Source organism: Osmerus mordax, chromosome 13 (assembly GCF_038355195.1).
Source record: "Osmerus mordax isolate fOsmMor3 chromosome 13, fOsmMor3.pri, whole genome shotgun sequence".
Classification (NCBI taxonomy): domain Eukaryota; kingdom Metazoa; phylum Chordata; class Actinopteri; order Osmeriformes; family Osmeridae; genus Osmerus; species Osmerus mordax.
The window spans coordinates 13,618,070-13,632,371 of record NC_090062.1 but is presented as its reverse complement, the minus strand read 5'-3'; the positions used below and the strand labels follow the sequence as shown (position 1 = coordinate 13,632,371).

The 14,302-nt window shown below is 41.6% G+C and overlaps 1 protein-coding gene across 1 annotated transcript; it reads left to right on the top strand.

The window, feature by feature from the left end:
- Positions 1–3,263: 3,263 nt before the first annotated feature.
- Positions 3,264–14,031, top strand: alpk3b (alpha-kinase 3b). The gene is made up of 15 exons (XM_067249032.1): positions 3,264–3,397; positions 4,441–4,479; positions 4,703–4,824; positions 4,954–5,071; positions 5,162–6,623; positions 6,723–7,013; positions 8,746–10,918; positions 11,234–11,381; positions 11,485–11,612; positions 11,702–11,737; positions 11,836–12,110; positions 12,262–12,350; positions 12,446–12,663; positions 12,766–12,814; positions 12,977–14,031. Exons 1-15 carry the CDS (start codon positions 3,264–3,266, stop codon positions 13,284–13,286), a joined length of 5,592 nt encoding a protein of 1,863 aa, XP_067105133.1. The 3' UTR covers positions 13,287–14,031.
- The last annotated feature ends 271 nt before the right edge of the window (positions 14,032–14,302 follow it).

Sequence of the window (14,302 nt, the reverse complement as noted above, 5' to 3'; positions counted from 1 at the left end):
TGTGTGCTGGGCACTACTGAATTATGTTGGTAATTCAGTATTACATCTTCATTTAAGGATCTATTCCCTGGCATAAGCTTGTTTTATATATTGTATCATATATTCATCATGATCTCTTCAGTGAACAATGTATACACGCCAGAGTTTGTCAGTTTGGAAACCCCCCTTTTTCTCTGACGTGAAAACCACGTCAGAGAAGGCAATTCCAAGACCAGTTCCTGTAGTGGTGAAACAGCACGCAGAAGTACTGATGGCACTTCACACACAGCACCTGTCTGTAAGCTCTTTACAGAGGTTGCACCTGCCTGAAAGGATGCAATTGCTCAAATTGTATAGAATTGCAGGAGTGCTTTTTTGTCCACACATTTTTCTCGTGGTTTAATTTGCTTACGTTGTAGGTGGCCCACACCTGTTTGTCTGATGCACTGCCATGCTGTAAACACTATATTCCAGATGGCTTTGAGGGTATTGATGTCATCAATACTAAACAACAATGTGTTCAATTAGCAGATGTTTGTGTCCAAAGCAAAGGGGTATTAAACCTGTGACATTTTGTTTTGCAGTCCAATGCTCTACCTCTGAGCTGCACCCATCCCTTCTTAGATTAAAGACCTAAAGAGCACATCACACAGTATTCCAAACTGATAAAACAAAAATTGGCATGTCTCACTGTGGTTGGAGTTCCCTGGTTGTACAATTGTTTTTTTGCAGTTGAAAGAAAGCTTAGTGAAAATGTCATAGCCACACAGTAAAGGTTACTATTTCTGATGTCTATGTAGTGAATTAGGGCCGTAGTGGAATCGATATTAAATTACAGTGGTTTGGTCAGCCACATAACCTGCAGCCTTCCGTCTCAGGTTCTCCTCCGGGCACAGTCCTCTGCTCATGTTAGACTGTAAATATATGGTGGTGTGAGGCCTTTAGGTCCCCAAGGTCCTTGTTCATTAACTTGCCTCCCTGGAATGGATGAATCGGCTGTTTACAGTATGTGTCTCAAATGGCAATTTAGACCTCTTATCTACATTCAAGAAAGACACACTTAGATGGTTTTGCTGTAGTGTATCCTGTTTGAAGGAGATTAGTGCAACCCTTTTGAATAGGCGAAGTTTTATAATAAAGCTAAGCAAGTGCCAGTAATGTTGTTCCTATGTCCCCTATAAATCTGTCAAACAAAGCCACTGGACTATAGGAACTGCTATATTTAGCAATGCACGAGGCAGAAAAAAAAAAATCTTTCTATGCGACCATTTATAGCTATTTGCTTCTAATGAGTTCATATGGTAAATAACTATGGAGAATTCAACACATTATAAAAGTTTTTTCTTATGCTGTATGTCTTGTCACCAGATAACATCTTTGTTGGTGAGTGATTTGTGGGAGAGAAAAACTAAACTATTCCTTTCTGAGGAAAGGCGGTGCCCCATGGCACAACCTTTCAATGTCTAAATGCTTTAAAAACCCTGTTGTGCTTTGATCAGACCTAACACACCCCTTCAAGAATGCCCAGCTGAGAGCCACCATCTTTGTCCCTGTGGCTCCAGTCAGAGAGCACTGAACCAGCTGCTGTGGGAGGCTCTGCAGATCATGTTTGTCCATCATACGTTCCATTGGGTAGAAGTGTGCTGAATTATTAGGCTTGATAATAAGCACAGTCACTGCATAGGCCTCCTTCATGTGAAAAAATTTCCTTAATGTTATTAAGGACAAGATGGGAATGAAAAAAAGAAGTAAAAATAGCTGCACTGTAGTAATAGATGCATGTGTAATTTGATAAGAGTCTATGTAGAGTAACATCAGAGGAATTCTGATTAGTAGCTTTGAACTTGATTTATGTTTCAAACTTAAGAAGCTGGAATTCATAGTGATAGTTCCAGTTACAATCAGTGCTGTGAGATGTATATGTTGAGTTGTCAGTATGCAAAAGAATAAGATGAAAAGTGGTGGTTTCAAGTGAACTTTGAGTGCTCTTTTTTCAAATGTAAATTACACAACATAAATAGCAAAGTGGCACCCAAGTGTTCTTGAATAGTTAGAAGAACTATATAAGGCTGTTCTATTCCTATTGTTTCTCCTCTGGGGGTCTGTGTCCATTGCAAGACAATTAGACTGCAGGCCAGCCAATGGGCTGTCCCACACCATGTCATGACTACTAACTAACTGGGCAATTGGATAATAGAAACTGGCAACAATTTGATCGCATTTTTTACAAAGTGGTAGTACTTCTACTTTAGTCTATCCTACTGCTGTCATATGTCACAATTTTCCAAGAGCTGTTTCAGAATCAACAAGCTCTCCTTTTTACTTAGGAAGGTCAGTGTAACCAAGCACTTTTATTTTGGAAAGTAAAGCAATGTGACGGGATGCTTAAATTTACAGCTCATTTTAATGGGTTTTTAAGGAGGGTGTCATCCTTCTGATTGACAGGATCATATGATACTTCAGGACAGACCTCATCCAGTCCGCAGCATGCCCTTTGAGGAAAAAAACACATCCTGGTTTTAGAATGAATTGACGAACGAGGAACAACATTTGCTGACAGTCTAATGATTCCATTCCATCTGAAACTACCTTGAATTACAGGATCTTACCGTGGAATCAAAACCTCCAAAATGCTGGAAAGAAATATCATCATACTCTCCGACAGCCTGGTTATAAACAGCGTTTTCTTTTCAGTCCCAGGATATTGTAGTTATCAAAACGTTTGGAAGACCAGTTTTGGAAAATGTGATGTGCTCTTGTGCCTATTTGCAGGCCTGCTATAAATAGGGAGAAGGGGCTACGCATGCTCATGTTTGATTGTAAATTGCAGTGGCTTGAGCTGAAGCAAAGGGGGGGTCTCTTCTGAAGGACAAAAAGCAACTTTTGAGTTGGTGAGTTGACTAGTTACAGAGATCGTATGGAAACTAGCTTTATTACATTTGGCAATGTCCTGGATGTGTCAACAAGTGGAGGACTCATTCTAGCAACTTATTTCTGGAAAGCATCTCCCATTTGGATGTATGATTCAGTGTTGTGAGGGATTGTGTTACACTTGAGTTTCTGAGTTCCTGCTCCTCCTATCAATCCCAAATTATAAACCTTTTTTTTTTTTAAGTCAGTCGAATCAATTATCCAAGTTCTTAATGTGACTTTCTCTTTTCTTTCAGTTGCTCCCTGGTTTACATCAGACAGGGAAAGAAGACAAAACACTTTGTAACAGGACATCTGAGGAATTTCTCCTGAAAACAATATCGGTGGTGGCCTAAACTTTTCCCTTGGTGGATATGGGTTCCAGGAGGGTAGTAACACGCTCTTACTCAGGAGATGGAAGATCTGGTTTTAACAATGGGGATGATGTCACTGGAAGTAGCAGAGCCAGTGGTCTCAGTTACCTCTCTGGTGTCAGACCAGAAAACAGGTAAAACTCTCCATTTGGATAAATTATTGGGACACGAAAAACATCTGTATCACATATTCTCTTTAAATCAACTGAATGGTTACTGTGAAACTATGTTTGCATACTTTGGCTGTGTTTTGTTCTTTGTTAGTTTCCATGGTGTTTGAACTGTTTGAATGCATAGTTGATAAGAAACTCTCTAACACTCTGCACTTGCTTGTAAAAAAAAAGTGACTGTGAGGGTCAGCTATTTATAAACTTCATTGCATTGCCTTAAAAAAATGCTTAACATTCATCAAAATGTCTTCAGTACAGTATATTCAAAAACAGGACAAAAACCTTTTGCAGCCTACTTTTCTACTGGGGCCTGGTTGCATGACCAGATTTAAGTAGGAATAAATAAAACACATTCATTGTAATTTAACTGAAAATAAATCCGTATTGAAAAACAAGAGGCAGTTATGTAACTCCTGACAGCATTAATAAGTTGTATTTTTTCATTTTTAGAGTTGTTGTTTTGTTTGGTTTCCATACAGGAAATTGGCAATGTGAAGTCATGCAACGTTAGCACACTGTCCTTAAACAGCACCATATCAGAGTTAACTGCCCCTGTGACTGAAATAGATGACAACACCAGACAGAGATCAAGTGACCATACATAAGCACCGAATTAATGATGCAGTCCTCATTATAGGCTTGAAATTCATCAATGTTCTGTCACCCATGGGATGTTATTTGCCGCATATAAGCATGCTTCAATACATTCTGTATTGAATTCATCAAACAGATGAGCATGTATGTCTCATCACTGTAAAATGATTTCATATGGACAAAGATTTGGCACAGTGTAAGCGATTGAAAGATCTACACCTAAAACCCCTCACATGTACATTACAAACGTACTTACAATTGGACAAAAGTGTACAATTTGTTAATGACTGATGTTGTTATAGATACGTTGATGTAATTCAAATATAACTTTGTCCATATGTATATCTTAACATGTCTAAACATACATGCATAATGCCTGATAAGCTGCTTTTATTTGCCTCCCCTCTGCATAGCCAATCACGTCACAGGTTTTCTCAATACAGGCAATCAAGGTACTGTAACTAAAGCAATCGCTCAAAAATCAATTTGACCTAACCCTTTCACGTTGTACTGACACTTGACATATATCGTGTATGTGGTGCTGCAGTATAAACCAAAAACAAAAAGCTGAAGTTATGTATCAGACTAACCATCTCAATGGTTGCAAAATTGCCTGAGAATGAGATTGAGAGACTGTGTTTACAGTTCAGCTAACCAGCTGGCTGTGTTTTTCAGGAGTACCTTCTGTAGTGTTATGGCACATTTAACGGAGGAGACCCAGCCATCCTTTGAGTCAACCTTAAAATCTAGAGCAGTGTCTGAGGCCAGTAATGTGAAATTCATCTGTGTGGTGACAGGTAAACACTCAATGGTGCAACACTGTATCTGTAAAGTTGTTTTTGTATTTGTAATGTCAAATGTCCTTCTTCAGATTTTTTCTGTGTCTGTTTATTGTAACAATGTACTGACTTTTCATTTCTTTCCAGGTAATCCTGCTCCCGAAGTCACATGGTATAAAGATGACATACAACTGGACAGATACTGTGGACTTCCTAAATATGAAGTCTCCCGCAATGGACAGAATCATTCCTTGCACATTTACAAGTATGTGATTTCACAGTTAAAATGTTGTTTAACCTTGTTGACTGAGACATTGTTTGCATTTGCTAAAACATAAAACAATATTCCCTGTAGTTGCACTTTGGAGGATGCAGCCATTTACCAAGCATCAGCACGGAACAGCAAAGGTATTGTGTCTTGCTCTGGGGTTCTGGAGGTGGGAACAATGAGCGAATACAAGATCCACCAACAGTACTTTGCCAAGCTAAAGCAGAAGGCTGAAAACAAGCGCAGGGACCTGGAGGACCCCAAGCTGTGGGAGAAGGAGGACCATGGGCCTGGACGTCAAGAGCAGCTACGGACCATCAGTCCTGACCGCTCCCAACGGAAACGGCGGTCCCCCATGGAGGCCAGCCTCAGCACCCCTAGTTCCATCGAAGAAGAGGGGGCTGAGGAGAACATCTCTGTCCCAGACAGAGAGTCAGAGGTCAGGCTACAGGAGACGTGTACAGAGGGAATCGAGAATTCCATACCAGTGACTAATGGGACCGCATCCTCCATCTCTGATGGTCAGCCTGCAAAAGAAAATGGCAGCAATGGCCTCACATACATATATGATTCAGTGCAAAAGACCTTCTCTGCACAACCACCCAAGGCACCGTTTGCCAAGAAGAAGATAAAGATCTCTAACGGAGAGGGGCATGTGAATTCTGATAGCCAGGTAGAGATAGTGTCTGAGGACAGAGGCACAAGTGAAGAGGCCAGTGTGTTAACGTGCCAAATCGATTCTTCATACTCACAGAGAACAGATGATGAGGCAATGGAAGTAGAGAGTTCTGCTCCAGATAACATACAAGAGAACAACATCAGTGTGTCTGTGTTGCAGGAAAAGGTTCAAGTTGAAGGGACGTTGCCAGCCCACTTAAACAAGGATCCCTCTCTTGACCCTTTTTCTGCTGTGTCTCCATCAGTGAAGGAAATCCAAGGAAAAAAGAGTGGAAATGATGTGGAGAAGGAGAAGACTCGGAATATAGAATCTAAGGAACCTAAGGTGAAACGTGAGGTAGAGTCTAAGGACATTTTAAAGAATGTGGGTGCAAATTCACCCATCTCGTCAGAACCAAAACCTAAAACTTCAGTCACACCCCTACAGGTTTTGAATACGTCAGTGGTGGAGGTTAAGACATGTCCAGAGGATGGTTCAATCATGGAGGTAGATGTGAAGCCATTACACAAGCCCTCACAACTAAACCCCATAAACAAGCCCTCATCATTGGAACCCACACACAAGTCCTCATCATTGGAACCCACACACAAGCCGTCATCACTAAAACCCATTAACAAGCCCTCATCAGTGGAACCCACACACAAGCCGTCTTCACTAAAACCCACACACGAGCCCTCACTACTAAAACCCACACACAAGCCCTCAGCATTGGAACCCACACACAAGCCCTCACCACTAAAACCCATAAACAAGCCCTTATCAATGGAACCCACACACAAGCCCTCATCACTAAAACCCACACAGAAGCCCTCAGCTTTGGAACCCACACACAAGCTCTCACCACTAAAACCCATACACAAGCCCTCATCAGTGGAACCCACACACAAGCCCTCATCACTAAAACCCACACACAAGCCCTTAGCATTGGAACCCACACACAAGCTCAGAGCATTGGAACCCACACACAAGCCCTCAGCATTGGAACTTTCTGAATTAGAGTCTATACACAGCACTCTTGTAAATAAATCTAAAGTTACTGTGGAAGACCCAGCAACAGTTGGTGTTGGGGGTTTGAGTTCTGATACTTCCATTAATGGAGCTGCAGCTATCATGGGCCCAGACTCTGTAGCGACCCCATGTGACAGAGAGAATGGATTTCCTCAGCATCCGTGTGAACAGTCAAGAGATCAGCTGTCTGGGAAGGAAACGAGCAGCAGTCTAAAGAATGCATCTGTGTCTCTGCCTCCGCTGCGGGCTGAGGTGAGTGGCCCTGTTCCCTATGAGCTCATGAGTGCTTTGCGTTTCCAACACAAGCCAGATCAGTAACACAAGCACCCCATGTCTATTTATAGGCTTTACAAGTATGCCTCGAATTGACAAGACGTATGAGTTGTGACACATGCGTTAACAAATGTAATAGGTATATTCCCGCTACACATATCACATGGTTGAAGAGCATGAGCACAGATATCAGTGAGCGGAAAGGCCACAGGAGGTATTTGTTTACAATATGTGCTTTGTGTAATCTAGATTTAGCTATTCATAATCCTTGTCTGACAGCATAGCAACTGTTGGTAGTCTTGGTGAAGAACCATTGAATCACAATGGAACAGATGGTGTTGTGATGACGCTTTAAAAGGTCTCAGATTTGCTATGAGAGGGACCACTTATGACCATGACATTTTCTACTCTTGAAGGATGAATATTGTTGCACTGTAGCCAGTAACTACATTTTTAGTAACTGGCATCAAACCCCCTCCTTTGTTACACTGCTGTGATTCAGATGGATCTTATTGAGGAGCTCCAAAGCGCATTATCTACATTCCATTCTCCTTATGCTAAGTCTTGAAATACCCCCTCCCCCAACTGAGTCAAGGCATGGCTTGTCCAGTATACCCTTCACTGGGCTAAATATGCATCAGTGAACCCTGAGGTGGAGAGAATCTGCTGTCCACTCCTTAATGTTTAAATGTATATGAATCCCTCTGTATCTCTATGTATTCCAAATGTAATATTTTGATATCATGTATTCCTAACCGAGTTTGATTCAAAACTTGATGTATTGCCCCCTCACCTTCCTGTCTTCAGCCTTATTTGTTTGTTTATTTTTTATTATGGCTCAGGTAACATAACATAGCAGCGTGTCAGTTGCGTGCAGGATTCAGGGGTTGTCCCATTCACAGATGGAGTGACACATGACAGAGGCATCCAATTAAAACCTATTGTGCTCATCTTAATTTCAGCTCCCTTGCTGCTGTGCTGAGTATGGATTGGAGTCAATCTTAAAACAACTGGTATCAGCTTTTCATGGTTGTCCCAAGTGTGACAACAACATAAAACATGACAGTCCTGATAACACTAATATTTTCATATTATTATGGATTATTCTAGCTTGAACGCTGGCCTTGTGCTTTCTATCCACAGTGAAGTATAAAATCTGTGTTTGGACATTGAGGTTAATTCAAGATCAGACTGATTTACAACTTTGGAAAAAAGTGTTACATCATGTTGTTGAGTAGGTGCCAGTTAGTGTGTTTTTCAGACGGCGTAGTGCTCAACACGTGAAATAAATAACAAGATGAATTGCGTATTTTAATATATGTAGATGGATCATCTTTCTCCTCTCTGCTTTAATCTCTGATTTACTGAAGCCATAGCGTCAGCCAAAAACGCTTGATATCCCTTTCTACTGAATATACACATCATAAAGACAGACTAAGCAACAAACAATTAATGTGTATAAATTGCTTGTATATTTTAACATTCTAGAATGATAACATTTCTAATTTCTTACAGTTTCTGTTATATTTGTTTACATTTCATACTGACTATGATCAGTGTCAACTGTTTTTTCCATAAATTTTGATATCTGTCGCTTTGGCTATGTTGTTACCGCCTTTATAGTTATATGTGTTTATGCATGTCCAGCATAGTTATGGATAAAGGAATAAGTATTTACAGCATGGAAACCTCTGCTTGTTTGTGCCTCAAGGTTACACAGCCCCACACACAGACGAAGAGGAATGAAGCACCTGTCGACCCAGAACCGTTAACCACCCGCAGTGAGCTGGATGTACAATCCCTGCCACAGCCTCCATCGGAGAGAGAGGTCACGACAGATGCCGACCAAACTCCCACTTTGCACAATGCTAGCCGAACTGCCAGTGACAAAATGACGCAGAGCACATGGGATCATTCCGGAGGATCAAGAGAAAGTCATACAGTACCTTTTAAAGAAGCACTAAAGTCACCCCTCGAAAGCCTGGGGGAAAGTGAGAACTCCTTAGGGTGTAACATTTCACCCACACTCCTGCCAGGCCAAGTTGAGAAAGATATAAAAACTGTTGGTGGGACAAAGATTCAAGATGAAAAGATCGTAGAGGGCACTGGTGGACTACGAGTGCAGAAAGACAATTTTGCCTCTTCGGGGGAAAAGGCTGAAAACGAAACTAACATTGAAATGGAAAGAACTGTAAATCAAATAGAAAAGCAAAATGGTAACAATATTGTGATGGATGTAACAGGTGTAGAGATGGAAAAGAATGTAGCAGTATTGAAGACTAAGAAGTGTCCGGTTATACAAAAAATTAATTCTCCACATCTAAGCCTTGAGACCATCCCCGACAGCACACAGATAACAGAAACACATTCAAACCCTTCAGCACAAAAACCAAATGACTCTAAAGACCTTCCAAAACCTGTAGCCAGTGTCATGTCGGTTGCTGACATTTTAAGGGCACAATTGAAGGCATTTACCTCTACACTGATTAGCTCAGCGACACCCATACAAAACCCTGTTCACTGTTTTAATGCAGATCTTCAACCAACACTCCCCCAATCAGCAGCAGTTCAAGATATTAAACCAAACCCAATGATAAGAATGGATGACACAGAATTAATTAAGAATTTGGGAAAACCTAAGATTGGGAAGGAGACCAACAATTGTTCTCTTTCTGCTGGTTCTGATGTCCCGTCAGGCCATGAGGAACATAGACGTGATACTGGAATTAAGCTAGTGCAGTCCACCAGCATTGTCAGTCCCATAATTGAGACCTTAACCACTGAGTTTGATATTCCTTCTATTTCTATTAGAGACAAACGCAACACTTTTGAAAACAGAAATCCCAATATGGCAAAGGAAAATTATTGTGTTATGGATACAGGACAGGATGCACCTTTGGAGCATAAACCTAATATGTGTCTAATTGGGCCTGAAAGTATACAAATAGACTCTGCTTTACTTACTCAAAATCATAAGTTGGCCAGTGGCGTTACCCCAATATCAGTTCCGCCGCTCAGGATTTTCCAAGAGCATAAGAAAGTCCAAGAAAATACCACAGAGGAAATTGATTCTTTACAGTCTGTACTGCCAAAGGTCAGCAGTCAACACAATCAGGTTTCTTGTCCTTCAGTTCTCAGTTCACTTCCTTGTGACACTGAAAAACTTTCATATACAAAGAGGCCAGAATGTCTGATAAATACGACCCCAACAGTGCCACCTGTCAGTGATAACTGCTTAAAAAACACTCAACCAGATACAGCAATGTTTGTAGACCAACTAGAGGGACATCAACATGATATGCCACAACTCAGTTCACAGACAATGCAAAGACTGGACTCTCATGTGCCTGCTTTGGGTCCTGAGACACAGGAGCCAAAGATTCCCACTATTAGTCTGCCTTGCTCCAAAACCAAAGATATCAAGTTGGAGGATACCAAGATGGACTATTTGGTTTCTGTTTCAAATATTGAAGAAAACTCTTTGTTACGAAAAGGAGATAGTGCCTCTCCCCTTCCCTCAGCTACGCCACAGGAACTGGCCTCTGGGGCTCGCCGCAAAATTTTCATCCCCAAATCTAAAGGGGACGATGCAGACACTGCACCACCACCTGACAGCCAAAGTCCAAGAGAAGAGGTCCCTAAGAGGACCAGCAGGCTGTCCCCTGACACCCCCTCCTTGTCCCCTAGTTTGTCCCGCAGGTCACCCCTGCTCCAGCCTCCGAGCGGTCAGGCCACCCCCTTCCCTACAGAGAGACGCTCCCCTCTGCCCAGCAGGAGAAAAGTCGTTTCTGACGCCCCCAAACAGATGCAGGAGCCTGCTCAGACCGACACTGCCAAACCTGAGGAGAAACCAGCAGATAAAGACAAGCACAACCCATTTAAAGGTGAGACTTCTGTCATGTTGATGCAGTGTCAAAATGATGGATTGTGTTGTTCTGTGTTCCGGAAGTGGTTTCCTCAAATGAAGGCAGCCACTGCGGCATTCTTTTCTTTGGCTCAGTAGGAAGTGTTATGGAGAGCCTCTGTTTATCCCTCTGCTTGTTTGCTTTGACACTGTCATGCAAAGGGGGTCAGCTACTCGTCAGAGATTAACGAGATACGCTTCATTGATATGGGATCCATATTTTAAGAAGGTGCAACATGAGGATGTGTATATGTTTACCTAGTTGTTCCTGCTGGGGGTCCCTGTCTCATTGCAGCTCCTCAGGTTATCCGTAAGATTAGGGGGGAACCTTTCTCAGATGCCTCAGGACATCTGAAACTGTGGTGCCAGTTCTTCAACGTGCTCAGCGACTCTAGTATCAAGTGGTACAGAGATGATGTGCAGATTGCTGAGGTTAAAAGAAGGTACTGTAAGCCTCAAGTCGGCCTTTAAAAATAATTTTTCCAAAAATGTTGTACTGTACACCCTTTGCCGTTTTGGAATATATATCTCCCATTTCTTTCCCAGTGCAGGAGATGAGACTCAAGTAGCATTAGCCATTGTCCAGACTTCGAGCAGAGACTGTGGCGTTTATGGATGCACAATCAACAATGAATACGGAACAGACTCAACAGACTTCCTTCTTAGTAATGATAGTATGTTATCTGATTTATATCTCTATAAATTCCAAATATATATCATTACGTTGGAAGTTCCACTAATGTTTTATTCATTCTTTCTCCAGTTCTTGCCGGCATGTTTTTGCGTGAGGATCTAGAGGGTAAGAAAGCATTTTTTGTGAATTTGACCGATTGTGTGCTCATTTCTTTTTCATTATTACATCTTACATACTATGTCCTTGTTTTTTCCCCTGTGTAGTGGGAGAGGAGATTGAGATGACACCTCTGCTGTTCAACAAGGGACTGGTTGACTCCGGGCTCTGGGGTAGCAAGTTCTTTGGGCGTATCATGATGACAGAAAATCATATTGGTGAGGGTTGCTCCCGCAAGACCTGTAGGGCAAAGGTCATCTATGGCCTAGAGCCTGTGTTTGAGTCAGGGACCACCTGTATTATCAAGGTGCGCAACCCGATTGCCTATGGAGCCAAGGAGGAGGGCAACCTGATAGAAAGGAACTTGGCGATCACCCAGCTGGTAAGGCCCATTTATTATTTTTTTCCTTTCCAATGCGTTGTGCATTTTGTACATTACAGACATAGATATAATAAGACATGACACAAGTTATCAATGCTGTGAACCTCTCAACAGAATTGTTTTGCAGTGCAAATATTGTGTTCCTCAACAGGAATGTAGGATTCACAACATTGCTCGGGAATACTGCAAAATCTTTGCTGCAGAAACCAGAGTAATTGAAAACTTTGGGCTGGCACTGGAGTGAGTATGACATAATTTCAACACTAGCCAAAGTATATACATTACTCATTCACTTTACATCAGTACTCATTCATACCCACTATTATGTTTTGAAGAGTGATTCCACTCTACATGATGTACCGGCCTGCAAACACCATCCCTCATGCCACAGTAGAGGCAGATTTGACGGGGGTTTATCTGAAGTACTGCTTTCAAGATGCTACAGGCAGGCTCATCATGAGGGTAGGCTCAGAGGTAGAACAGAAGTGCTGTGCTCTCCAACACTGGGTCCACCAATGGACCAATGGCAACCTACTGCTCACTCATCTGGAAGGTACAAAGTGGGGTCCAGCTGAGCTGATTGACATAACTTCTCATTTTAGGTATGAATGATGAAGGCTGTGATTTCATTTTGTTTTGTGTAATTACATTGCAGGTGTTGACACCAAGATCAGCAACATTGGAATTTCCATCCAAACAAAAGGGTTGGTATCTCGATTTCCTGGTGTGTTGCTTTCATAGGAAAAAGAGCATTTGACATCATTTCAACTCTCAAACGCTTTTGCATATTTATAACAAGTTGCATCTTCTTGTGACTAAACCAAACATTACTAAACTAAAACATTTCTCACTATTGTCCGACACAGGTATCAAGGTCTCACTGCTATGGGGAATCCCAAGGTTTTTGAACAGTTTGTTTCTCAGCATCAGTGTAACTACTACTGCGGCCTTCTTAGCCTGAGAGCCCTAAAGGCTGTGGAATCGCTGCAGACACCCATCAAACCAAAAGGCTCCAGGAGCCCCATGCTCCACCGCAAAATGACACCTGGCTCCTCCAGCCCCCTGACACCCAGAAAAGCCACAGCCAGTCCCAGAGTGTCAAGAAAGTCTGAATCTGAAGACACCAAGGCCAACACCAAATTCAAGGCTGAAGAGACTCCCAAAGTTGTCGGGTAGAGTTACTTTATTGTCAAAGGCTTAATTAAATTAAATTGATGATGGTTATATCTTCATGCGTAAGCTTGGGCGGATCTAGGAGCTAGCCTGAGACTAAAGGCTGGTGACCCTGCCCCCAAGCTGTGACTGAAATATGCAGAGTCCTGGATCCTCAGAGATATCGGAAGATGGAAGTTTTAGAACAATATTACATTTCAAAGACAATGGGTTTAAAGAATGATGATGATGATAATGATCTTCATCACCATCCAAATGTAACCTGTTGATGCACTCATTTCATTGCATATACGTATTCCCAAACAAATTGTCTGTACTCTAAAAAAGGTTTATATTGTACTGTATATCAATTATCATTGTATATCACAAAGTGTGCATCCCAGCTTTGCCTCAGGTCTCCAAAGGTACATCAGGTTGGTGTTATTTGTACTGTTTTGAATTGATCTAGTGGTCTGAGTTATATAAATTTATGAGCTCTTTTTTTTATTCAAAGGGATAGCATTGGGATCAGAGCGAACAATCTTTAAAAGAAAAAGTAGCTTGGACTCTGGATTCTGCAAAAGTAACAATAGTATGTAAGCTATAGCTCATCTGAGAGTCATATTTCATGTAGACTTATTCCATGACACTGTTATACAGTGGAAAATGACTGTGCTTTTTATACTGTAACTATTCTAACTGGTCTTGTTACAGTGTTTTCCATTTTTAGAGTGTGTCTCGTTGAATAATACGCTGTCAAAATAAAATACATCACATTTCAAATGAACTTTTTCGTGTTTCGATGCAACTCGTTTGTCTATGAGTTTGTTTCAAAGAATTTGAGCGACCTGTAAAAACATTTAACATGCCTCAGTCATGGGAAATATTTAGCAGGCAATGCCAATGTAATCAAAAGCATCCTGCCTTGCCTATCTGACATAAGTTGCCTTCAAAATGTATTGTCTCAGTAGGTGAGGTTCTCAGTATCTCACTGACCTCTGTTATCTGAAAGGGCAAAGTCACATTCAGTTCTGTCATCA